The sequence below is a fragment of the Rhinopithecus bieti genome, unplaced genomic scaffold (genome assembly GCF_001698545.2).
Source record: "Rhinopithecus bieti isolate Rb0 unplaced genomic scaffold, ASM169854v2 scaffold_51827, whole genome shotgun sequence".
NCBI classification, from domain to species: Eukaryota; Metazoa; Chordata; class Mammalia; order Primates; family Cercopithecidae; genus Rhinopithecus; species Rhinopithecus bieti.
Genome location: NW_016820189.1, coordinates 355902 through 378973, shown reverse-complemented (window position 1 = coordinate 378973; position 23072 = coordinate 355902). Strand labels below are relative to the sequence as shown.

General features: G+C 39.8%; 1 protein-coding gene across 1 annotated transcript in view; it reads right to left on the bottom strand.

Annotated features, from left to right (window-relative positions):
• LOC108520313 (myosin-1-like) overlaps positions 1 to 22848 on the bottom strand; it is a 26386-nt gene extending 3538 nt beyond the window's left edge. The window contains exons 1-35 of the mRNA XM_017859641.1: positions 22799 to 22848; positions 22519 to 22549; positions 20715 to 20958; positions 20475 to 20618; positions 20202 to 20358; positions 18772 to 18799; positions 17909 to 18023; positions 17718 to 17810; positions 17523 to 17586; positions 16758 to 16856; positions 16567 to 16670; positions 16294 to 16432; positions 15960 to 16078; positions 15725 to 15874; positions 13358 to 13528; positions 12237 to 12546; positions 11773 to 11840; positions 9952 to 10039; positions 9752 to 9869; positions 9331 to 9454; positions 9106 to 9242; positions 8751 to 9006; positions 7112 to 7160; positions 6870 to 6895; positions 6601 to 6777; positions 5662 to 5807; positions 5490 to 5580; positions 5006 to 5395; positions 4527 to 4653; positions 2752 to 2870; positions 2398 to 2594; positions 1490 to 1673; positions 1040 to 1205; positions 822 to 946; positions 5 to 313 (exon numbers count right to left, since the gene is read on the bottom strand). Coding sequence (XP_017715130.1) covers positions 5 to 313; positions 822 to 946; positions 1040 to 1205; positions 1490 to 1673; positions 2398 to 2594; positions 2752 to 2870; positions 4527 to 4653; positions 5006 to 5395; positions 5490 to 5580; positions 5662 to 5807; positions 6601 to 6777; positions 6870 to 6895; positions 7112 to 7160; positions 8751 to 9006; positions 9106 to 9242; positions 9331 to 9454; positions 9752 to 9869; positions 9952 to 10039; positions 11773 to 11840; positions 12237 to 12546; positions 13358 to 13528; positions 15725 to 15874; positions 15960 to 16078; positions 16294 to 16432; positions 16567 to 16670; positions 16758 to 16856; positions 17523 to 17586; positions 17718 to 17810; positions 17909 to 18023; positions 18772 to 18799; positions 20202 to 20358; positions 20475 to 20618; positions 20715 to 20918 — 4794 coding nt within the window. The 5' untranslated portion in view covers positions 20919 to 20958; positions 22519 to 22549; positions 22799 to 22848. The remainder of the gene's footprint in view (positions 1 to 4; positions 314 to 821; positions 947 to 1039; positions 1206 to 1489; positions 1674 to 2397; positions 2595 to 2751; positions 2871 to 4526; positions 4654 to 5005; positions 5396 to 5489; positions 5581 to 5661; positions 5808 to 6600; positions 6778 to 6869; positions 6896 to 7111; positions 7161 to 8750; positions 9007 to 9105; positions 9243 to 9330; positions 9455 to 9751; positions 9870 to 9951; positions 10040 to 11772; positions 11841 to 12236; positions 12547 to 13357; positions 13529 to 15724; positions 15875 to 15959; positions 16079 to 16293; positions 16433 to 16566; positions 16671 to 16757; positions 16857 to 17522; positions 17587 to 17717; positions 17811 to 17908; positions 18024 to 18771; positions 18800 to 20201; positions 20359 to 20474; positions 20619 to 20714; positions 20959 to 22518; positions 22550 to 22798) is intronic.
• Positions 22849 to 23072: the final 224 nt, after the last annotated feature.

Below are 23072 nucleotides of genomic sequence, written 5' to 3'. Positions count from 1 at the left end.
TTACCTTGAGGATGCCTTGGGTGTTCCTGTAGTTCCTCAGGGCCTCGGCAGCCATGCGGTTGGCATGGTTCAGCTGGATTTCCATTTCATTGAGGTCTCCCTCCATCTTCTTCTTGAGCCTGATGGCATCATTCCTGCTTCTGATCTCAGCATCCAGTGTGCTCTGCATGGACTCCACGATTCTAACGTGGTTTCTCTTCAGCTGGTCAATTTCCTCATCTTTTTCAGCAATTTTCCTATCGACCTCAGACTTGACTTGGTTCAACTCAAGCTGGATGCGTAGGATCTTTCCCTCTTCATGTTCAAGAGATGCCTTAATGACAGCAAGAGGTGACATTAGTAGGGCAATGGAAGTGTGTAGTATTCTAGAGATAAGAATGATTTGTCCTTCATGAAACCTTATTTATAAATAGATTTCTAAATAGTAAGATTTAAGCAAGAGTGGCATTTTCATGCCCTTGCATTTTTTTTTACTATTCTCTAACACAGTTTCTGCCTTTGTGCTGCCATCATACATTTTTATTTTGTTATTATAGAAATTTCTACAAATTATTGAATGTTATTATTGGTTTTATATGCTTCTATCTCCCTAAATTGTGTCCTTGAAAGCAGGGCCTTTAACTGATTCATCTTTGTTTGTTCAGTGTCTAGCACAGTTCTTGACATGGTTATGGTGGTTGTATGCATTGTCAGTTCTCCATTCTCATCCCTAGTACATGGAGCAAAAAAGATTTTTCATTTCTCTTGATCCACCATTCCTTGCATTTAATAGAGCCCAATTCCTCTTGTAATTGTTTTAGAGTATGCAATAAAATGCTTACCTCTGCCTCCTCTAAAGCAGCCTGAAGTTCAGACTTTTCTTGCTCAACTTGCTTCTTTACTTTTTCCAGTTCATGGATACGCTTTCCTCCTTCTGCAATCTGTTCGGTGAGATCAGAAATCTCCTCTATTGGTGAACAAAAAATATAGAAATTTGTTCATCGATGGAAAAGAGTCTTTCAAATCTTTTATTGTTAAAGTAAAGGTAAAGTGTGCTCACGTTGCAAATTCTTATTTTCCCGCTTCAAGGTTTCAAGTTGGTCTAAGGATTCCTCGTAAGCATTCTTAATCTTGAATAGTTCTGTGCTGAGGGAGCGGGACTCCTTTTGAGAAGCTTCAAGTTCAGCATGAGTTTCTTCACACTTCTGTTTCCATTCTGCCAGGATCTGAGGGTCAAGGAATGGACAAGAAATTTAGTGGAGAAAATTTGATGAGATAAAAACCATCTATTCTAGCAACTCTGAGTTGAGGTGTTCTGGGACTGAAAAAAAAAAAAATTACAAGTGAGAAGAATAGAAACCACAGCAGCACTTCCCCTGTCCACAGACAGCAGCTGATGGGTCGAGAGCCACTGAGGACAGCCCTCAGATGATTTGAATTGGGCACACTGAAGGTAGTAGGCTATTGTTAATTCTATGTTGAAAGTCGAAGCAAAAACTGGAGAAAATACCTTATCAAAGTTCCTTTGCTTTTTATCCAGGGCCGCACAGGCAGCATTTGTCCTCTCAACATCAATCATGAGGTCCTCAACTTCATTCTGGAGCCTCTGCTTCGTCTTCTCAAGGGAAGCACATTTGGCATTCACAGCTTCTACATGTTCCTCAGCATCCTGCAGACGCTGAGCCAGCTTCTTCCTAAAAAGTGAAATATGGACAATAAAAGTGAATGGCTGTCAACTGAATTGGGTGTTTCAAAGTGGGTACAAGAGAGTGAATTCCACAATCAGACTTCTTTAATACTTTGCTTCTCAAGCTTGTTCTGTAGGTCCAGTTCTGTATTAACGCATTCCCATTATCCTACCACCAAATACTGAAAACAACTCTAATTTTGGTATTGCCATACTTCATAGAGTGACTTTTAAGGCCATCCATGACAAGCATGAGCTAACATTTTACCCTTCCAGGTAGCTGTCTTATTCTTCTTCTATAGAATATTAATATCTACCTTGAATTACTGCTTTGTATGTCTGTGTCTCCACATAATTTTAATCCCCAGAGGGAGAGTCTCTACTGTACTGATTTTTGTATTCTTGTAGGCTGTCCAACATATTAAGGGCTCAAATGTTGGGTACATTGAATTCAAATGAAATATATTTGATTTTGTCTGTCTAATTATGTCCCTTATTTGTGCTAGCTTTTAATTAATCCATAAATAATAAAGAAGCCTTCCCACATCGATATACATTTTGCATTGAGAACTCCTCTCAGAATCTCTTCTAAGGCATCTACCAAAACATTAATTCCAACAACAAGGCTGTATATGGTCCCAGAATGTTTTTTTCCCTAGTTTTTCATATGTTTTGGGAGCAAGGAAACTGTTTGCCCTTATAGTGCCATTTTAACTAAGTCTGGAACATACTTGGCCTCCTCCAGCTCCTCTGTCCGCTGGATGGCGTCTGTCTCATATTTGGTCCTCCACTGGGCAACCTCACTGTTGGCCTTGGACATTGCTCTCTGTAGCTCAGCCTTGGCTTCCTGCTCCTCCTCATACTGTTCCCGCAGCAGGTCACAGTCGTGGCGGGAGGACTGCAGGGCGTGTGCCAGGGCACTCTTGGCCTGAGAACATAGAGGTTGGTGACTTAATTTTATATATTTAAAGTGATGTTTGATTCCTGATCTCCTATAGGCCACCAGAAGAAAGTCTGTAAAAGTAAGTGAAAAACAAACAACTACAAGAACAATAATGACAAGAACGACAACAAGTGGAACTTACCTTTATCTCCTCTTCAAGTTGCCTTTTCAGTTCCTCAATCTGTTGTGTAAAAGCTTGTTTGCCCCTCGAGAGCTGGGAAACTAATGAATCCTTTTCATCTAGCTGGCGTGAAAATTCACCTATAAAAGACCAAGGTCCGGAAAACTCAACCTTACTGTGGAAATTAAAACTCTAAAATAAAAACTTGAGCAGGGAAAGGGAGCCAAGTCTGAAACTTGATGGAGAGCATGGGTGACAACAAACCACCAACATCCGCTTTAACCCTGATAAGCAAATCCATGTAAAAATTAGAAGCATGGAGAAATTTGAGGGAGATTACATGCTTGTGTACAGCACAAAAGATTTCAAGAGATGTTTATGATTATTTGATCATAGTCAGAATTGACGAAGAAACGTGAAAAAAATGTAAATCAAGCCAACAAAATATTCCAGTACTTTTTATTTTATGTAAGGCAATAGTGTTGACTAATTTGCCTTCCATTGAAAGTTGGTTGAAAGAAAGGATTTATACTGTGGAAAATAAGAGACTTTGGGCATTTTCTTCTGTAAGTAGAAGTGATAGTCAAAAGAAATTCTGCAAGGATTTTTATATTAAGAAATGATTAAGTGGTCTCCCATCCCCAGAATGAATTGGTTTCTGGATAAGTACTTTCCAAACTAAATGGCATTTACACATGTCTTTAATTTTTTAAGCACCATAATGCAGAAAATACATTATATTATGTTAGAAAGGTAGGAAAACTTTTCCATACCATTTTTAAACTAGTTATCTTGAACTTTATCTCTTTGGCATTTAATAAGAATTATCTTTTTTTTAAAACACCACTGAGTTAGGAGGAATAAACATGTATTGAGGAAGAGAAACTACAAGGAACATTTTGACTCCTTGAGGATATAGTTTTTCTTTTTCATGAAGTGTAATGACCACCTTTTAACAATAATAAAAAAAGCTTATTCTGAACTTTGTTATAGAAAGAACGTATTTGAATACCAAAGATGTAGAGTGATTTTCCAACACTTTAACCTGCCTATTACTTTAATAGCCTAAATTACCCATAAAACAATTTCCATCTTGTTATCTGTACTTGGGGAGATGGAACTTTGGTAGAAAGTTGGACAGGTCAGTAGGAGGGGGAATAAATGCAGAAACTTTCCGATTTCTCTAATCAAAAATCTACAAATCTTACTTGAATGCTTCTCAGTTGGGTTGTGGTCTTGAATATTTCCCTACTTAACCATGTTAGTTACCAGTAATTGGCAAGACTTCAGGAAAAAGACTGGAGTAAACATTCTTGGACAAGTCGCTTCATCACTACCATAATCCGCTGTCTTTAAAATGGGGATAGTATTACACAGACTAATGAGGAAAATAAAGTAACACACAGCTTGCGAAAGCATTTTGAAAAGTGAAAAGAGGTACCTTAAGGATACACTTTGTTTTGATAACTTTTGATTAAAGCCAAATTTTCCTTAAAGTCTTCAAAAATAAAAGGACCTGATTCTATTTCTCTCTCTCTGTCTCTCTCTCTCTCTATATATATATATATACACACACACACACACACATATGTATTTCATATATATACACATATATTTCTCTCATATATATATGAAAGAAAGCAACCTCATGCCAGTGGTCAATAATGTTTTCATATTAGTGGGGATCTCCCAGGGAGGTAGTATATGACCTCAAGTAACTAAATGCAGAGTTTTTCAGCAGATCGCACATGCAGGGTGAATTCGTCATTCAAGGTCAGTACTGGTAAATGGCCCACCTGATTCTGCCTGCAGGCGCGCTCTCTGCGCTGTGAGGTCATTGATCAGCCGCTGCTGCTCCTCTTCCTTGGTCTTAATTTCACTCAGTTGATCTTCTAGAGCGCGGCACATCTTTTCAAGGTTTCCCTGCATTCAAAAAGTGGTAGAAGGCATCTCAAGTCAGTAGTTGGACCAAAGAAAGTTTCAGTAATCTAAACATTCCATAGGAGCTGCAGTACTCATTTATTTTGAGAAGAAACTATCTTTACAAACAAAACCAGCAAAAGTCTTAGATTGTGATGGAAAGACTAATACATAGTCCAAGCATACTGCCACTGAATTGCTTGTTAATCTAACTACTTTACTAAATTGTACTATCCATGATATGAATAAAACGGCACCTGATTTAGTTCATGAGATGTTTTTGAGATACAAATCATATTTGTGCTAAAGGGAAAAACAAAAAAACCAAATAATCCATGTGAAGTGTTGATTGTACCTTGGCTTTGGAGACGGTCTCCATGTTACCAGCAAGGTCATCAATCTCCATCTTCATCTCACTCTTCTCCTTTTCCAGCTTCTGCTTCACCCGCTGCAGGTTGTCAATCTGCTCCCCAAGCTCAGCCACACTGTCTGCGTGCTTCTTCCTCAGGGTGGCTGCCGTGGCTTCATGCTGCAGGGTGGCCTCCTCCAGGTCCCTGCGCATTTTCTGGAACTCAGCCTCCCGCTTCTTGTTCATCTCAATCTGGGCTGAAGTGGCCCCACCGGCTTCTTCCAGCCTCTCACTGATCTCCTCCAGTTCCCGGGAGAGGTCAGAGCGCTGCTTCTCTGCTTTGGCCCGGGAGGCCCGCTCTGCTTCGATTTCTTCCTCCAGCTCCTCGATGCGGGCCTGGAAATGGTGAAAAATATTGATATAAACTCAACTTCTTGGTGTCAGTAACTTTTTGATGTTGAATTAGCCTGGTGAAAATCATTTAACGTACTTGTAACTCCTTGATTTTCTTCTGCAGCTGCATACCAAGGGCTTGTTCATCTTCAATCTTGCTTTGCAGACTGCTCATTTCAAACTCTTTCCTATTAGAAAAGCACTTTATGTCAGTCTCAGAAATATTAAGAGTAATTTCCCCACAAAACTCTTGTTCTGAAACTGCTTACTTTTTAAGCTTTTCATCAAGTTGTTGTTTGTCATTTTCTATATCCATTGTGGATTCTTGAGCCAATTTTAGGTCTCCCTCTAGTTTTCTCTTTGCTCTTTCTAGATCCATCCGGATTTTCTTTTCTTGTTCCAAAGATCCTTCAAGCTAAAAGTTAATAATCCATGAATATGGTTCTCAGAAGGGTACCACGTTTTGTCCCAGATTAAATTTTTCAACATTATATCTATTCAGCAAACTATTTTTTCTATGAATTAGGCAGATTTGTCCCATTGATTCCATTCTCCTTGGTATTTACCTAGTTGAAAGAGTCATCATTTAAAAGGTAAAATGTGCCTCTTTGTCACATTGTTACAATAAGTTACTAGTGAGACATTATGCTTTCTGCATCTCCCCACTGGAATCCACTACTTTTCCAGCTGGGATGGACACCATGCTAATACTTCCAAACCATGACTTTTTTAATGTCTCCCTTACTCAGGCATTTTCAGTGGGTTCTTCATCTTCCACATTCCTAATTCTGAGTGTCCTTTGTTTCTGTGAGAGAAAACCTTATTGATCATTACAACTTCTTTGCTGTTGCTATGCTGCCTGCTTAAAACACCCACCCTCTTCTGTAACTGCACATAGCCACTTGTCTTTCAAGCCCAGCTAAAGACCTGTTTTGCTTGTATAGCTTTTCTTTGTGAACACGTTAAGCTTCCTTTCCCTCAATTCTTTTTACCCATATTGTCTATTATTCACTGTTAACTTTCTTTATTGATTTTAACAACTTTCTTGTGTGTACATCTTAGTCCTTGTAATAGGGATGGTATTCCATATTCCTCATTCATAGGAGGTACTTGATAAATACTCACTACATCATAAAAACACAAACTCACGCTTACTTAGTTTGTTACAAAATTTTTTAAAAATCATTTTTATATAATGTTAAGCTTACGTCATCCACTTGTTGTTCAAGTTTGATTTTAGCTTTGGTCAGAGTGTTGACTTTGTCCTCCTCTGCCTGCAGGTCATCCAGGGTCTGCTGGTGGGCCTCCTGGAGAGCCTTCTTCTCCTTGGTCAGCTTAGCGATGGTTTCGTCGAGACCTGCCATCTCTTCTGTGAGGTTTTTCACCTACAAAGGTGAAGAAAGCAGCTTAGTTGTTCTAAAGCAGCTTAGTTGGGTGGCAGAACCTCTACACAATATTGTAGAATTATGATTGATACCTTGTTTTCTGGTGGCCATGTTTCTCCTTCTCAACACCGTTGGCCAGCTGTCAGCCAACGGGGGCTTCCAGCGAAGGTCACATTCTTGCGAGTTTTCTGCACATTCATCTCCAGTTTCCATCTTCTTGGCTGTCAGCTCAGCATTGATTCTCTTCCTCATCCAGGCCTCTCTCTGGTCACCTCTTTTGATTTTGGGGCCGCTGCTAGCTGGATTTTGGTTATTGATCTCAGACTAGCGTCACCCCTTTCCTCTGCATCAAGCCCAGAGCTGTCGAGCGGGCTGTCAGCTTCCTGAGAAGAGGCAATAGATACTTATAGATTTTAGTTTCCTAGACATTTTCAGATTTTATTAATATTTTGAAACCAAACAAGTGAATTGTTTTAAGGTTTCAGGTTAATTTTTATTAGCTTTCTACCATTCAGCAAATATTTATTGGGCACTTATGAGTCTGGTGATAAAAAAAGGAACTTAAGTCATGGTTCCTGGTGAAATTCTGTTACAATTATATTTGCTATAACATATATAATGTGTTGGTATATAATTTCAGGTCAGCCAATTTTCTTTTTTTAATATTTATTTTCAGGAGCATTCAATATATGAAAAACCAATAGACAGAAGGATTGGGTTTCTAGCAGGTTGCTAGGAGAGAGGGGTACAATCAGAAAAGTGCCTTAAAAGGAAGAAGTGTCATCCAGTGACAGAGTAGCTTGGAACTAAAGGAACACCTGGAAGCACCAAAGGGAATGGAATATGTTCAAGGTGATGCTTAGAGAAGTAGCAAACATATTTCTCATGAGAAGAAATAGGAGTTGGGATAAACTGTGAGGGAAGGACCGTGTCTCTCATTCAAACTTACATCCCTGTCTGGAACTTCACCCAATATTTATTAGTGGATAGTTGATAGAATATTGTTAAACAGAGGTTATATAATACTATCCTCAAAGGAGAGGAGTATTCTTGGATAGATTATCTCCTGTTTCTTGAAGGCATGATGAACCACTCCTCAGTGTGGAAAACCCCGATCTATACAAAGTACAGGAAAGTCACAGTGCCAACCTAGGTATTCGCAATTCATCATTCTTTAGATTTTCTAAATATGTGTCCCAAACTTGTAGGCACAATGGGACTAGTCAATTCCCTTTCTGAATTCAGAGAACTAGGAGGGTAACTTTTAATGTTTCTGCTGTTGGTTTTGGTGGCAGCAATTGAACTGTCTTGTTATTTGGGTTACAAAAATGGGTTAGGTAGTGACTCTTGAGCAAATATTTCTCCCCAAGCCTCTGGATAGTTACTGGGACATTCGAATGAGAATATCAACCCTATCTCTCATACTTTGCATAAAAATAGGCATTATCTGTGGAAGGCATTGCCATTATCCTTACCAGAAAGCATTGCCATTATTCTTGCCATAATCCTACTCTTTCAGGTACTAAAAAGTTTCTAAAAATAAAGTTGAGCAGAAAGTTGCTCGGGGATTGTAGATACAAGATTCAGAATATCGATTTCAAGTTAATGCGTTTTCATCAAAGTCTCCTTCCTCTTCACTGACAATATTTTTCTTTTTCACAGCTCTTACTTGCATTTTTCAGTAGGGAGAATTTAGGGAGCAAAGCTCACTTTATTTCTTGTTCACATTCTGCTATGGAAAACAACAGAGGGGAAGGAAAATGCTTTTATTTTCCCTTCTTGACAGCAAAGAATCCTACCACAGTGATTTTTAGTAATATTGTGTATGGAATTTTATAGAACATTCTAAGAAGTTGTGGATTATTAAAGATTCATAACCTGTCCCTTATTTAGTGGAATCTAGACCTCTCCTTAGTGACCACTGAGCTGAAGTTTTAGCATCAGATTGCAGGAAATGACTTCTGGATACTCACAGCTTGAACTTGGAGTTGCAAGTCATTTTTTTCTTGCATCAGAGCAACCATTTTTTCTTCCAGCTCTTTTCTTTTGGCCTCAGCTTTTGCAAGGCTTTCTTTCGTTTTCTCAAATTCTTCCTTCATGTTGGCCATCTCCTTCTCTGTCTCTGCACTCTTGAGGAGGGGTTTGATCTTGAAATACAGCTTCATCCAGGGCCAGTGCTTCACATTCATGAAGGCACGGACATTGTACTGGATGCAGAAGATGGACTCTCTGTCATAGGAACAGAAATGTTCAAATCAGATTATAATAAAAAGCAGAATTAAAAGGCCTAGGATGATGAGGTTAAGTAAAGAATTCTTTACTTAATACCTTCTTTCCACCATTTTTTGGTACTCCACTCTTGCCAAGAACCCTCTACACATGGCCTGGGTTCGGGTAATCAGCTGGGCCAGCTTCTCATCTCGCATCTCCTCTAGGAGCCCCAGAAGACCAGCTTTGAAAAAGACCTATGTGTGGGAAGAATTTCAGATCAGAAAATTTATATAAAATTCAAAGGGACGGGAATAACATCAGGTAGGATTTACAGAATATTACCTTGGTGTGCCCAAATTTATACTGGGTGTGGTCAACATCAATGGACCCAAGGAGCTTCTCAGAAGCCTTCTTGCTATCGATGAATTGTCCTTCAGGGATAGCACTTGCATTTAATACCTTGTATCTGTTTAAGCCAGACAAAACAATGATATGGCTGTTGTCACAGACAAGAAATCTTCCTGTCTGGCTATAGAAACAACATAGCCACTGGGCAATCTGAAATAAACAAGAACTCATATCTACCCCTTTATCTATCCTCTGTATATTCAAAGGACTTCAGATTTTTCTTATGTCAATATGAAGTTTGTTAAGTGAGTTTATCTTCTCTTCAATTTTAAGAGGAGGTATAAAGGATTCTTTCATTGAAAAATGTTTAAGAAGTAATAGAAACCTTAAAATAATTTACAGAAAAATGTCTGACCTCTGTTTGAAGTCTGCATAAAGGATTCTGCTTGGGAATCCTTTCCTACAGATGCGGATCCCTTCCAGCACACCGTTACACCTCAGCTGGTGCAGGACAAGCTCATGCTCCATGGCACCTAAAAGAAGGAACCCACATGCCATACTTCCTGGTCTATTGCACACACACTGGAGCTTGTCTGGATATCAGAAATGTCTTACCAGGAGTTTTAGTTTCATTGGGGATGATGCACCGCACAAAGTGGGGGTGAGTGCTCCTCAAGTTGGTCATCAGCTTATTCAAATTCTCCTGTGGAACCATGTGAGTTTACATTTTTAAAAGTGTACTGTTTTCTACATTCATATTTATAGACCTAATCATTGTGATCTATGACACTGGTTTAATTCTTATGAATAGTATCCAGATGAAAATTTTCAAAGAGTTATCTCTGGAATTTCCACATTCGCAATATGGCCTCCTATTTTCTGTTGGTGTGCATTAGAAACATAGATTTCTACTTGCTGTTGAAGTGACTGTTCACTGCTGTTGAATTTCCTAGTATATGTTTTAAATTCACCATGACACTCTAAGTACATGGAAATACTCTACCCATTCTCTTTTTGCCTAGATACATGGTCTAATTTTACTACTAATCAATGCCTTCCTCTCATTCTCCCACTTTTTTCTTTTTCTTCTTCTTCTTCTTTTTTTTTTTTTTCTGAGACAGAGTCTTGCTCTGTTGCCCAGGCTGGAGTGCAGTGGTGCAATCTTGGCTCACTGCAACCTCTGTCTCTCGGGTTCAAGCAATTCTCCTGCCTCAGCCTCCTGAGTAGCTGGGATTACAGGCACACGCCACCACCCCCAGCTAAGTTTTGTATTTTTGATAGAGACGGGGTTTCATCATGTTGGCCAGGCTGGTCTTGAACTCCTGACCTCAAGTGATCCACCCGCCTCAGCCTCCCAAAGTGCTGGGATTACAGGCGTGAGCCATGGCGCCCAGTCACACCCAATTCTTTCTTTACCTGACTTTCACTTGTATTTGTGTGTCTATCACATGCTTATTCTCTATCATAGATACAGAGCTGTGTCCTGCTTATTCCACAGAAAGTGGCCTTTATTAATGCCTATTCTGGGAATACCAAGCGTGTAAAGTTTTCCATCTTTTGGAGATCCTGGTTTTTCCAAATATCTACAGCATCCGTTATTAGAGATGGAATCAGAATTGGGATTGCCAAAAGAAAAATAGACTTTCCTTTTTTTCCTTGAGATGGAGTCTTGCTTTGTCACCCAGGCTAGAGTGCAGTGACATGATCTCAGCCCACTGCATCCTCCGTCTCCTGGGTTCAAGCGATTCTCATGCCTCAGCCCCCTGAGTAGCTGGGATTACAGGCGTGCACCACTATGCCCGGCTAATTTTTATATTTTTAGTAGAGACAGGGTTTCATCGTGTTGGCCAGGCTAGTCTCGAACTCCTGGCCTCAAGTGATCTGCCTGCCTCGGCTTCTCAAATTGCTGGGATTACAGGCATGAGCAACTGTACTCGGCCGTATTTTTTTTTTCAAGTGCTATTTTTTTTAATCACATCTGGTTTCTTATTTCCTTCTTTTGACAGGGGCTCCAATTCCCACCACTGTTTTATCTTTAGCTTTCAAAATCTACTCATTTCTGTTCTATACCAATATATCTTTAAGCACCTAAATCACTTGGAGGCTCCCAAAGCCTCAGGCAAATCTCAGCTGTACGTAATCCTATCCCAGTGGAGTCTTTTAAGTGTTCTCAGGCCCCAGAATTGAATTTTGCTGTCTGATACTGACTTCTGCAATTCACTTTCATCTCCCTTGACTCCTGTGTCTTCTGAATAGTGAGGTGTGTCTTCCAAATTATCCCCAAGCTCCCTAAAACTCAGTTTTACCACTACCAGCTGAACTATCTCATTGAGTTACATCCAGTTCTAGAATCCTTGAAAGATCAGTTTTTCCCCCACACCATAGAGTACATTTAATATCCTAAATCTAATTAGACAGAGAAAATGAAGTTTGTACCCTGAAGAGAGCAGACACGGTCTGGAAAGAAGAACCCTTCTTCTTACCACCTTTCTTTCCACCAGCCTCTAAGGGGAAAAAAAAGAAGCAATCATAGGACAGCCTTTCTCTGGTTATGGTTTTTGTTGTTTGTTTTGTCTTTTTTTTTTTTTTTTTTCCTGAGATACTGGAGTGCAGTGGCGTGATCTCGGCTCACTGCAGCCTCCACCTCCCGGGTTCAAGTGATTCTCCTGCCTCAGCCTCCCGAGTAGCTGGGATTATAGGCACCAGCCACCACACCCGGCTAATTTTTGTAATTTTGGTAGAGATGGGGTTTTGCTATGTTGACCAGGCTGGTCTTGAACTCCTTACCTCAGGTGATCTACCCACCTTGGCCTCCCAAAATGCTGGGATTACGGGCACTGCATCCGACCTCTGGTTATGTTTTATATATTAGGTAAAATATTAATTATATTGATAATTACCTGCTTCCGCTGCTGTTGCCCCAGTGAAGAGGTGAGCCAGAGTCTTCATTGCAGACTTCTGGTACAGCCCCACCACAGTCTCGTTCAGGGGGTCCTTGTTCTTGTCAAGCCAGCCGGCAATGTTGTAGTCCACGGTGCCAGCGTAGTGAATCAGAGAGAAGTGAGCCTCAGGCTTGCCTTTGGCAGGCTTGGGCTTCTGGAAGTTGTTGGATTTTCCAAGATGTTGTTCATACAGCTTGTTCTTGAAGGAGGTGTCTGTTGCCTTGGGGAACATGCACTCCTCTTCCAGGATGGAGAAGATGCCCATAGGCTGGAAGCATGAAAAGAAAGAAATGCCACTTGAATTCTGTCTGCTTATAGAAATAACACATGACATTAATAATGATCCCATCTGAATCAATTCACCCTTTAATTCTACAGAGTTAATGAAAACTCATTCCTTTGGTTAGAAGTCGTTAACTTAACAAATATTTATTGGGTGCTGATCAGGAGCCTCGTGCTGTGTCAGGCTCTGGGATATGACATAGTAAGACAGATGAGGGCTGTGCTCCTGTGGAGTTTGTGTCTTTACCCCAGAGACCTTAAAGCAATATTTCTCCAAGTGTGACTTGCAAATTAGCTGCATCAGAATCACTTGTTCAAAATGAGGATTCTGATGCTTCATCCTACACTTACCAGAAAGTATTCTAGGGGTGAGATGAGGGAAACCTGCAACTGTACCGAGCATTCTTGGTGAGTCTTTCACACACTGGATTTTAAAAGCCTCTGCTTTAACGTACATTAGTAGAAATTCATACTTCTAATGCAATAATGATGACTTTAGGATGACAAAAAAAAATAAGTAAAAAATATTCTAGTCAGTGCACTTTTTGTAAGGAAAGATGACTTTGAATGTAAGACTTTGTATTGCAAACTGTGGGTATGTGATGAGTTCTGGACTCTATAGAAAATATTTAATCTCCTTTTATCAGAATATCTACCTCAGAGTTGGCAAAATAAGGAATTCTCCTTGTGTTTTTCACAAGTAGAAATATTTAGCCATTGCCTATATCAAGATTTTATGATTTTCTTTTAAATACTGTACAGCAGTAAGATCTGTGATCTGCAAAAAGCAAGCCAACCTTCTCAATGAGCTCGATGCAGGCAGCCAGGTCCATCCCGAAGTCAATGAACTCCCACTCGATGCCTTCCTTCTTGTACTCCTCCTGCTCCAGCACGAACATGTGGTGGTTGAAAAACTGTTGCAGTTTCTCATTGGTGAAGTTGATGCACAGCTGCTCCAGGCTGTTGAACTAAATAAGTGGAAAATACAAATTAGCATGCCATTTATAATGAAATCTTCTCTTTGAAAGTGATGTTTTTTTAGTTAGCCAAATTGCCCTCTTAGGATGGTATCGTTTTATCCTACCTATACCTACGCTATGAAGTTTTTGCTGCTGTTAGCATACTTGTTAAAATTGTCTCTTCAACACCCGTCAACAAGCTCTGAATGATGCTTTCCTATGCAATAAAAAAAGTTGTTTGGAGCTGGAGGCCGTTATTCTTAGCAAACTAATGCAGGAACGGAAAACCAAATACTGCATGTTCTCACATATAACTAGGAGCTAAATGATGAGAACACATGGACATATAGAGGGAAACAACACACCATGGGGCCTATTGGAGGGTGGAGAGTGGGAGGAGGGAGAGGATCAGAAAAAAATAACTCATGCGTACTAGGCTTAATATGTGGGCAATACAGCTTACGTATGTCACAAACCTGCACATGTACCACTGAACTTAAAAGTTTTTTTGAAAAGATTGTTTGGTTTTTCCAGTATTTGTTTTTGTTGGTCAGAGATTTCTTAATGATTTATGATTATGTTGTAAACTAGCTAAGTTTTTTAGATCTGAGCCATTACGGTCTGTATGTTGTCCTTAATATTAAAAATTCAACAGCTACTATTTGGTGAACATTTACTCTACAGTAGACACTATACTGAGTGCCTTGTATAAGTTACTGCATTTAATCCTCACAGCTACCTTTGTAGGTGGTATCATTTGCTCATTTCATGGGTGAGGAAACACTATTAGAGAGGCTAAGTAACTTGTGTAAGACCATGGCAGTAAGGGTCATGGCAGAAACCCCACATTTTGATACCAGAGCCAGTGTTTGTAACTACTCCCAGAACTTGAGTAGGCCTGCCCTGCTTCATTATTCAGGGCGCTTACATGGAAACACAATTGAGGATGCCCTTGTTTAAAGGCACTATCACCATACAGAAAAGTCAAAGGAGTTCTACAGGGGGGATGAATCTGGCAAGCACATACTAAGTCAAGAAGACAGTCACAAATACCACATATTATCTGATTCCATTATATGATGTGTGCAGAACAGCCAAATCCAGAGACAGAAAGTAGATTAGGGGTTTCTGTGGCCTAGGGGGAGGACAAAATGGAATTTCCTGTTGGGGTGATCAAAATGTTCTGAAATTGTTGTGATGATAGCACGTACCTGTGAATATACTAAAAACCATTGAATTTTATACTTTAAATAGGTGAATTGTATGATACGTTAATTATATCTCGATAAAGCTGTTACTTAAAAAAAAAAAAAAAGCTCAAAATGATTGCAAGTACCCTGTTATTAGTTTTCTTATTTTAAAAGTGTGGATTGCTTTTCTGTTCCTGCTTGATGACAGATTATTCCTTTCTTCCCATGTTGGCTTGGAAATGTCTGGAAGTGCCTCCATTTCTAAAATTTCTTCCAGTTTCAATCAGATGTATGAAAATTTCATCCAGTTTCATACATAGATAAAAGTTTGGAAGTGCGACCTCTAAATGAGAAACATCCAAGATACTGCTGTCAAGTGGAGGATTTCAGTAACCTTATTTCCTAAGCTGTGTAGCAGATATTCTTTCTTAGGCAGACAAATTTGAGTTTATTTATGATGCCATTTCTATACTCAATACCTGGGTATTGCAGAGGTTATCCTAATAATTAAACACATTTCATTTCTCAGCAAACAGAATCTCAAAGTCTTTCTTTTAAAGACTTTGTCTTCTCCACTGCCATCTTTGATCCTATTATTGCCTTCACTATCTTACTGTTTACTGAGTGCTGCCTGCGTGCTTGGGGACTGTGTTAAGGGCTGAAAATTCAGAAATCTTGAAACTAGCAGACAGATCTCAGAAGTGAGTCTGTGATCTGGAATGCTAAGTGCTTTACCTATAGGTCCTAGTTGAATTTGCCCAATGATCAATCAGGTACCATTCCCATTATTACACAGTTAGTAATTGGCAGAGCAGGAGTTTGAATCCAGGTCTATCTCATTCCAAAGTTCATTTCCTTTCATGGTCTTTTGGTGCTCTTTCATGTGTCAGTTAAGTTTATAGTGCAGCTATTTTTCATAGACCCTTTCCATAAGTGACTACAGTCATGCTATATGACTGCAGCAACAAGCTTGCTTGTTGGAAACTTTTTTGGTACAATTTTTCTGCTAACTCACATCAAAGATCTCAAAGCCAGCAATGTCCAAGACCCCGATGAAGTACTGCCGGGGCTGCTTGGTGTCCAGCTGCTGGTTGATGCGGATGACCATCCACAGGAACATCTTCTCGTAGACAGCTTTGGCCAGAGCACCCACCGCATTGTACACCTTCACAGATAAAGTTTATTGGTGTTATTGAAGGCATGTCATGAAGGCCTGGGATGTGTGTGATTCATTGAGGTCATGCACTTACCTGCTGCACAGTTTGACCTTTGGTGACAAACTCATTGCCAACCTTGACCCTAGGATAGCAGAGGGCTTTGAGCAGATCTGCAGAGTTCAGATTTTGGAGATAGGCTGCCTTGTCAGCAACTGCAGAAACATAATTCAGATACCCAATATGACCTACTGTGGGACCCACAGTTCAAAGGGGCAGAGTATTGAGTGAATAACTTTGTAGAAAGTCTGTGTGTGGGTACATCTAAGTATGTCCATCAGGAGCTCAGCTGTAAAGAAGACTTGAGTTTTGGAATAGACGTTTTTGCCTATATTCTCTCATTAAACCCAGATGGAGATTCATTTGGTACCTTCAGTGCCATCTGGCTCAGCTTGCTCCTCGCGCTGCTTTTGCTTGAATTTCATGTTCCCATAATGCATCACAGCCCCTGTGAGCTTATAGATGGACACTCTTTCATCTGACGTGAAGCCCAGAATTTCAATGGCACTCTACCAGGAGAGATGAGAAGACAAAGATTAGGGCACAAGAGAATTTATACTGTATCCTTTACACACATATAGACGGCTGTTATTGCCATTCCCATGCATAATGGATTTTAAATGAAAATTCATGTATAACTTACATCTGTAGCCATCAACTCCTCTTGGTCATCAATGCTGGGCACTGTGATCTCCCCTTGACTGACGAAGGCATAGTCATATGGGTTGGTGGTGATCAGGAGCATTTCTGGGTCACAGAATTCAGGGCATTTGTTTTACATTAGAAGATAGTACAGTGACAATCTTCTAGCTGTGAATTTAAGTTATTTCTTACCAATTAGATCTGGCTTCTTGTTAGACATGATCTGATAAAAAATATGATAGCTTCTTTCAGCCTTTAGCTGGAAAGTAACTCTAGACTTCTCCAGAAGATCTGCAACAGACAGTAAACATCAGATTACGGGGGAAAATTACACAATGTCCTGGAGTGGTTTGGGGACTTGGGATCATTAGCTAAATCTCATTGGCCTCTTGAGATTTCAGCTGAATGTTCCTGTGAAGTACCACATATTATGTCTCTACAAACACTATTGCAGTTCCTCCTACCTCCTGGGAAAAAAAGTGAAATACGCTTGGATCAAGACATTCACTTCGCATACAGAAGATCCTTGACATTTGGAATATAATCGAGTCCTGAGACTCCCTCTGCAGCATCCTGTTGCCATATAATAGAGGGACTACTAAAAGCAACAGTGTTAAAGCTCAGGCTAGGAAGATATCACATATCCTCAATCCCTGGACAACTTGTTTACTCCTAGTGTTAGTTTTTTCTTAAAAAAAAAAAAAAATTGAAATCATTCTGGGGCTGGAATACTTTGGACATGCCCAGCAGTTCCTGGCAGTTCCCACAGAAGCATTACCTCATGACTGGAGTGGGTAAAGCACACTGTGGGCTGTGGATAAGACTGACGTTAACCACAGGCATGTTTGGCAGCAGACTGGTGCTTTACAAGCTCCATATTCAGCAGGAGCTGCAAAGTGTTCCTCCAAACCAATATTTGCCATTCTTGGATTCTATTTAGGAGGTCCTGTTACTCACATGTTTCAATATCAGCAGAAGCCAGTTTCCCTGTGGCACCGAAGTGGATCCTGATGAATTTACCCTTGTAAGTAAAAAAGATGTTGTTATACCCAAAACTTGAAGTACATAATAGGGATGCCATTGAAATAATTCAGACATGCTTTCTCTGGCATCTGAAGGCAGAGAAGACCCTTTGGCAACCAAGAGACTTACAAAGCGAGAGGAGTTGTCATTCCTCACGGTCTTGGCATTGCCAAAGGCCTCCAGTAGGGGGTTGGCACTGATGATTTGATCTTCCAGAGTCCCCTGCAAAGGCAAGAGCAGTCCTTGCATCTGGGGCTTGGGAATTTCCTACCTGAGAGTCCCAACAGAGCCTGGATTGTGACTGTGACAATCAGACTCACCTGTATTTTGCCAGAAGTAACTTCTTCCTTCTTCTTCTCCCCAGTAACTGCAATTGTTGCAAAGTACTGGATGACACGCTTGGTGTTCACAGTCTTCCCTGCACCAGATTCTCCACTGTCAGAGACCAAACTCATGAGAAATTAAGCACTGCGACAAATGAAACTACAACTACCTCGTGCCTTTGTCTTTATATCTCTATCAGAGAGGCTTTTACATCTTTCTTTTCAGCCTACATATAGCTCATATTATTTCTATTGCTTTGCACTGACAAGAAGTAGAAAAAATCAGTCATTATTCATTTAACACGTATTTCTTGAGTGTTTATAATGTGTCAGCTTTTTTTCTGGGTGCTGAGACCTGGACTTGAGGGCTCTGAAAAGCAGCTACTCAGCACCTCTATAGTGAATGAAACAGTTAGTAGGAAACTCTATGAAACGTGCATGTGTTTTTCCATTTCCTCATACTAGAGACATGGCTCAAGTTTGGTCTTTGAAGGAACAGACATTCTCTAAGTGGGCCTTAAGAATGAACTGCTAGTAATATTTCCAAACTGCTGTACCTTTCGAATGCTGTATGCTGCTCATTGCACTATACTGGGTTCCAGCCAAGCTCATTTTACACTTTCCACTCACTGAAAAGTTCTGTGGAACTTTCAAGACTGAGCAAGCAAATGAGGTGATTTAGAACATTATTATTTTACATTCTAATGCAATGTAAACCTTATAATAAAGCTAAACCTATATCTCGTTCCAGGTTGATCATTCACTGCTTTAGTAGGGAGCATTAACTAATTTCTTCTTTCGGTTTGTCATTTTTCCAGTGAGAATAAACTGCCAATAAATCTCAGAATAGGAATACATACGTGATCAAGATAGACTGATTCTCCCGATCTAGAAGAAAAACAGTGGACAATCAGCATATGTATCAGTTACACAAACAAAACTTTCTATAGGGAAATAGAGCATTTGAGTATAAGTGTCATGTATTCAATGGGATCTTTCAATATACTGTGGTAAAGTTATGGTATTATATTTAAACCTCTTAAACTGGGGGAAGAGACACATAAAAATGTCATATCTTAAATTCCTTAAGTTAATACAGAAAGAAAGTGTGTCCTGTTGGTTTGATATAAAGAGCAATATTCTCCAAAGCTAGGTACATTCCTTAGTTGTCACCTGTAGATTTCAATGGCATGCTGTCTGCTGATTAATGCATGTAGCTGAAAAATGCATAATATACTAAAGGCTTGGACTGTCATTTAATAGATTGAAATAGTGTTAAGCCGTGATTGAGGTTTTGTTTCTAAGACAAACAGAAAATGTTTAGTGTCTTTTGGCCACAGACTATAGCCCTAACTTCGATCAGCCCTCCCAAAAGTGTACCATGATGTTAAAGAAAGATGAGGTAAGAGAGGATGCCTCAATCAAAATAAAATCTTTCTAAGGCAGGAAAACAGTTTCTGTTTACATGTGTGTAGCTCTAAAACATCATCTTCATTCAAAGGATATCATCTCTTTTTTTTTTTTTTTTTTCTTTTTTTTGAGACGGAGTCTCGCTCTGTCACCCAGGCTGGAGTGCAGTGGCCAGATCTCAGCTCACTGCAAGCTCCGCCTCCCGGGTTCCCGCCATTCTCCTGCCTCAGCCTCCGGAGTAGCTGGGACTACAGGCGCCCGCCACCTCGCCCGGCTAGATTTTGTATTTTTTGGTAGAGACGGGGTTTCACCGTGTTAGCCAGGATGGTCTCGATCTCCTGACCTCGTGATCCGCCCGTCTCGGCCTCCCAAAGTGCTGGGATTACAGGCTTGAGCCACGGCGCCCGGCCAGGATATCATCTCTGAGATGCACTCTGATGACTTTAAAGAGATGACAGTACTTGTAAAAGTATCTAATTTATAATGAACAGGAAACTGAGGCACTAAAAGGATTGAACTCCTATTTTTCATTTCTATTCAGATAATATATGATTTATATGATTCAGTTGTTACTTAATCTTGGCTCTTATTACTTAAATATATAAAATAAATTGTGCATTTCCAAGCAAGGAGACCATAAACAAATTAAACTTAATGGGATGGAGCAATAGCATGGCCTAGTAAAATCAGGGAGGTGTAATTAGGAGAGCAGAGTTTTAATACCAGCTTTGACAGTATGTACTTCTCTGTGCTTTAGTCACCTCTGCTGAACAACCAGCGGGGTGGATTGAATTTTTTTCTAAAGGTCTTTTTTTAGTTCTAACATTTTGTGATTATGGGTGGTAAAATAATTCATATGAAAACCAGCTGAGCCACTCACCAGTCAGCATGAACTGATAGGCATTGTCAGAGATGGAGAAGATGTGGGGCGGGGCCTCCTGGCGCTTTTTGCCTCGGTAGGCTGTCACCACCTCTGCATTATACACTGGCAACCACTTGTAGGGGTTGACGGTGACACAGAACAGGCCTGAGTAGGTCTGCACCCAAAAAAAGGGGGGGGAACAGAATTATTTGATGGGGACCTTAATCATCTACTACTTGTCAAAAACTATTAACTGCTCTTATGAGTAGAAGGCCATGAGAAAAAACTCACGTAAATCATCCAGGCTGCGTAACGCTCTTTGAGGTTGTACAGCACAGCAGGTTCATGCAGGTGAGTCATCATGGCCATGTCCTCGATCTTGTCATATTTGGGAGGGTTCATGGGGAAGACTTGGTCTTCTTTCACCGTTACGGTCTGTCCAGTCAAGAGAGGCCAGATCAAAAAATAAGTGTCTGCTAACTTAACCCAAAATGAGGCAGAGTCTACTCAGCTCCAGATGTTTTTACTCACAGCTCCAGCTTCAGTCTTGGCTGTCACCTTCCCCCCTTCCCTGCTCTGCACTGTTGCTTTCACAAAGGACTCCTTAGGGTCCACCACGAAGACTGATGTCTTAGCATCAAAAGGCTTGTTCTGAGCTTCAATTCGCTCCTTTTCGGACTTTCGGAGGAAAGGAGCAGCCTCCCCAAAAACGGCCATCTCAGAGTCGGAACTCATGGCTGCAGGTTACTGATGGCAGCCCAATTAAGGACCCTGGCTGGCAGAGGAAGAAAAGAAATTGTAGAAATTAAGAAACTGGACCATTAGATTCACATTTAAAACTTTTTTAAAAAGTTTACTGACCAGTTGAGTGCTTAGTATTGCATTGGGTATGACCACCTCCCTGGCTTGGTTGAGGATAAAATGTCAGTCTCTTTGTTCTGTGCCAGTGCTGACACTATACTTAATCATGCATTTGGAAAGAGACTGTTATTTCTGGCTCACCTATTGCAGTCTCTTAGCTGCTTTCTCTGTTTCATTTGTTATGTATATTAATCTTTATAAGCTGTCTATCATTGGCTTATGGAGAACATAAAGCTATAATGGTGGCAGGATAGTCTCTAGTTCTTTCACTTATAGTTTTTTATCTTCCCAATTGGATTATAAGCACCTTGCAGGCAGGGAGTTCTCTTCTTTTTATGGTATCCTTCACACCTCTTAGAACACATGCTGGACACAGAGAAGGGCTCAAAGCTGGCTTGGTGAATTAAAAGAACAACAGGAATATGTTGCTATAATTTCAGGAACTACTCTGTACATGACGGAAATATTTTCATTATAAACTTGGGAGTTACAAAGACTTCCTAATATACAGGAAAGCAGAAATGCATGGATCTTTGTTTTGCATGGTTAAAAAATATTCTATTATCTATCAGTTTCTGTTGTCTCTGTATAATAATTTTGACAAACTCAGCTTCTTCCCTGGTCTTTAGCATTTCTCAAATATTTATTATAAAACATTCTTACCTATGTTTTCTTGCTTTATTGTTAACATTTTTATAACAATTTCACAAGACTTGTTCTTTTCAGGATCCACATTAACTAGCATTCATTAATGTTGTCAATAATCCTGATGTATATTCTAATTTGTAATAATAAAAATACCTTTTCCAGGAAAGCTCATTTGGATACATTTTCACATTTTCCCATTGAAACTATATTGACTCTGATAACACAATTAAAATGCTTCATCTTGCTGAATATGCTCACAATGATATTTCATATTGTGTGTGTATATATATGTGTGTGTGTATATATATATATATTCATTAATTTTTATTTTACAGATTGTGAAACAACATGCAGATTTAAGCAACTTTTCCAAGGCAAAGATTCAGACCATTCTATTTATCCATTTAGACATCATCTCTCATAGTTTTTTATATTTATAGGGCTGAGGAAAAGCCATAGTATAGAAAATTTAAATTTTCTCGATAATTGAGCAACACTTTGAAATGTTACATTGCATGTTGTAATGCAATCATTTAAAAGATAAGCTACAATGCTGGAAATAGTGAATGAAATTCACTATTGTGAATAAAATTCCCAAAGACTCTGAGAAAACATTTTCATATATTGCAAGGGATATGAGTTAATGAGAACCAGTTTCTCAAGTCATTCTCCATTTTTTAAGAGAAGCACGATCAACTATGAAATGGAAATGATTTTTTTATCACTCTCCTCACCCCGCCCCCTACCACTTCCAAACCACTGCAGAAGAGTCCTTGCGCTCTGTGAGCAATGAGAAAAAAATAAATAAATAAAATCAGAATCTTACCGTAGAGATGCGACCTTAAAGTGGATCAGAACTGTAAGAAAAAGAGCAAATCTCTTCTGATTAAATTATAACAATTCCCAATTATAGAATAATTCTTAACTGAGAACCAGGAAATGACTGGGACGACTACAACATCTAATTAAAATTGCTATAGAGTAAGCTGGTGCTTCACTGGCAGGGCTGCCAGGGGCAGTGGGAGCCAGGATGTGTGGCATGCACGGGGGCAGCCAGACATCCCTTACCGTCCTCCAGACAGAACCCTGTCCTCACACACACTTACCTTGAAGCTTTATGAGGAGAGACAAGTCATACTCATTCCAAGGGTACTTTTATAGGCTCAAATATGGAAAACACGTAACCTCCTCCTCTTTCTTAAAACATATTTGGCAAAACAAGTTTTTGGCATTGACGGTCTCCAAGCCTAATTCCCCTCATATTAAAGATGTTTGGATATAATTAGAAATATTTCCTCTCATATTGGGTTAAGTATATGAATCAATCTCCTATAAATAATTTGAGTCGTTGGCAATCTTAAAGTTGTTGGCCTTTGGAAT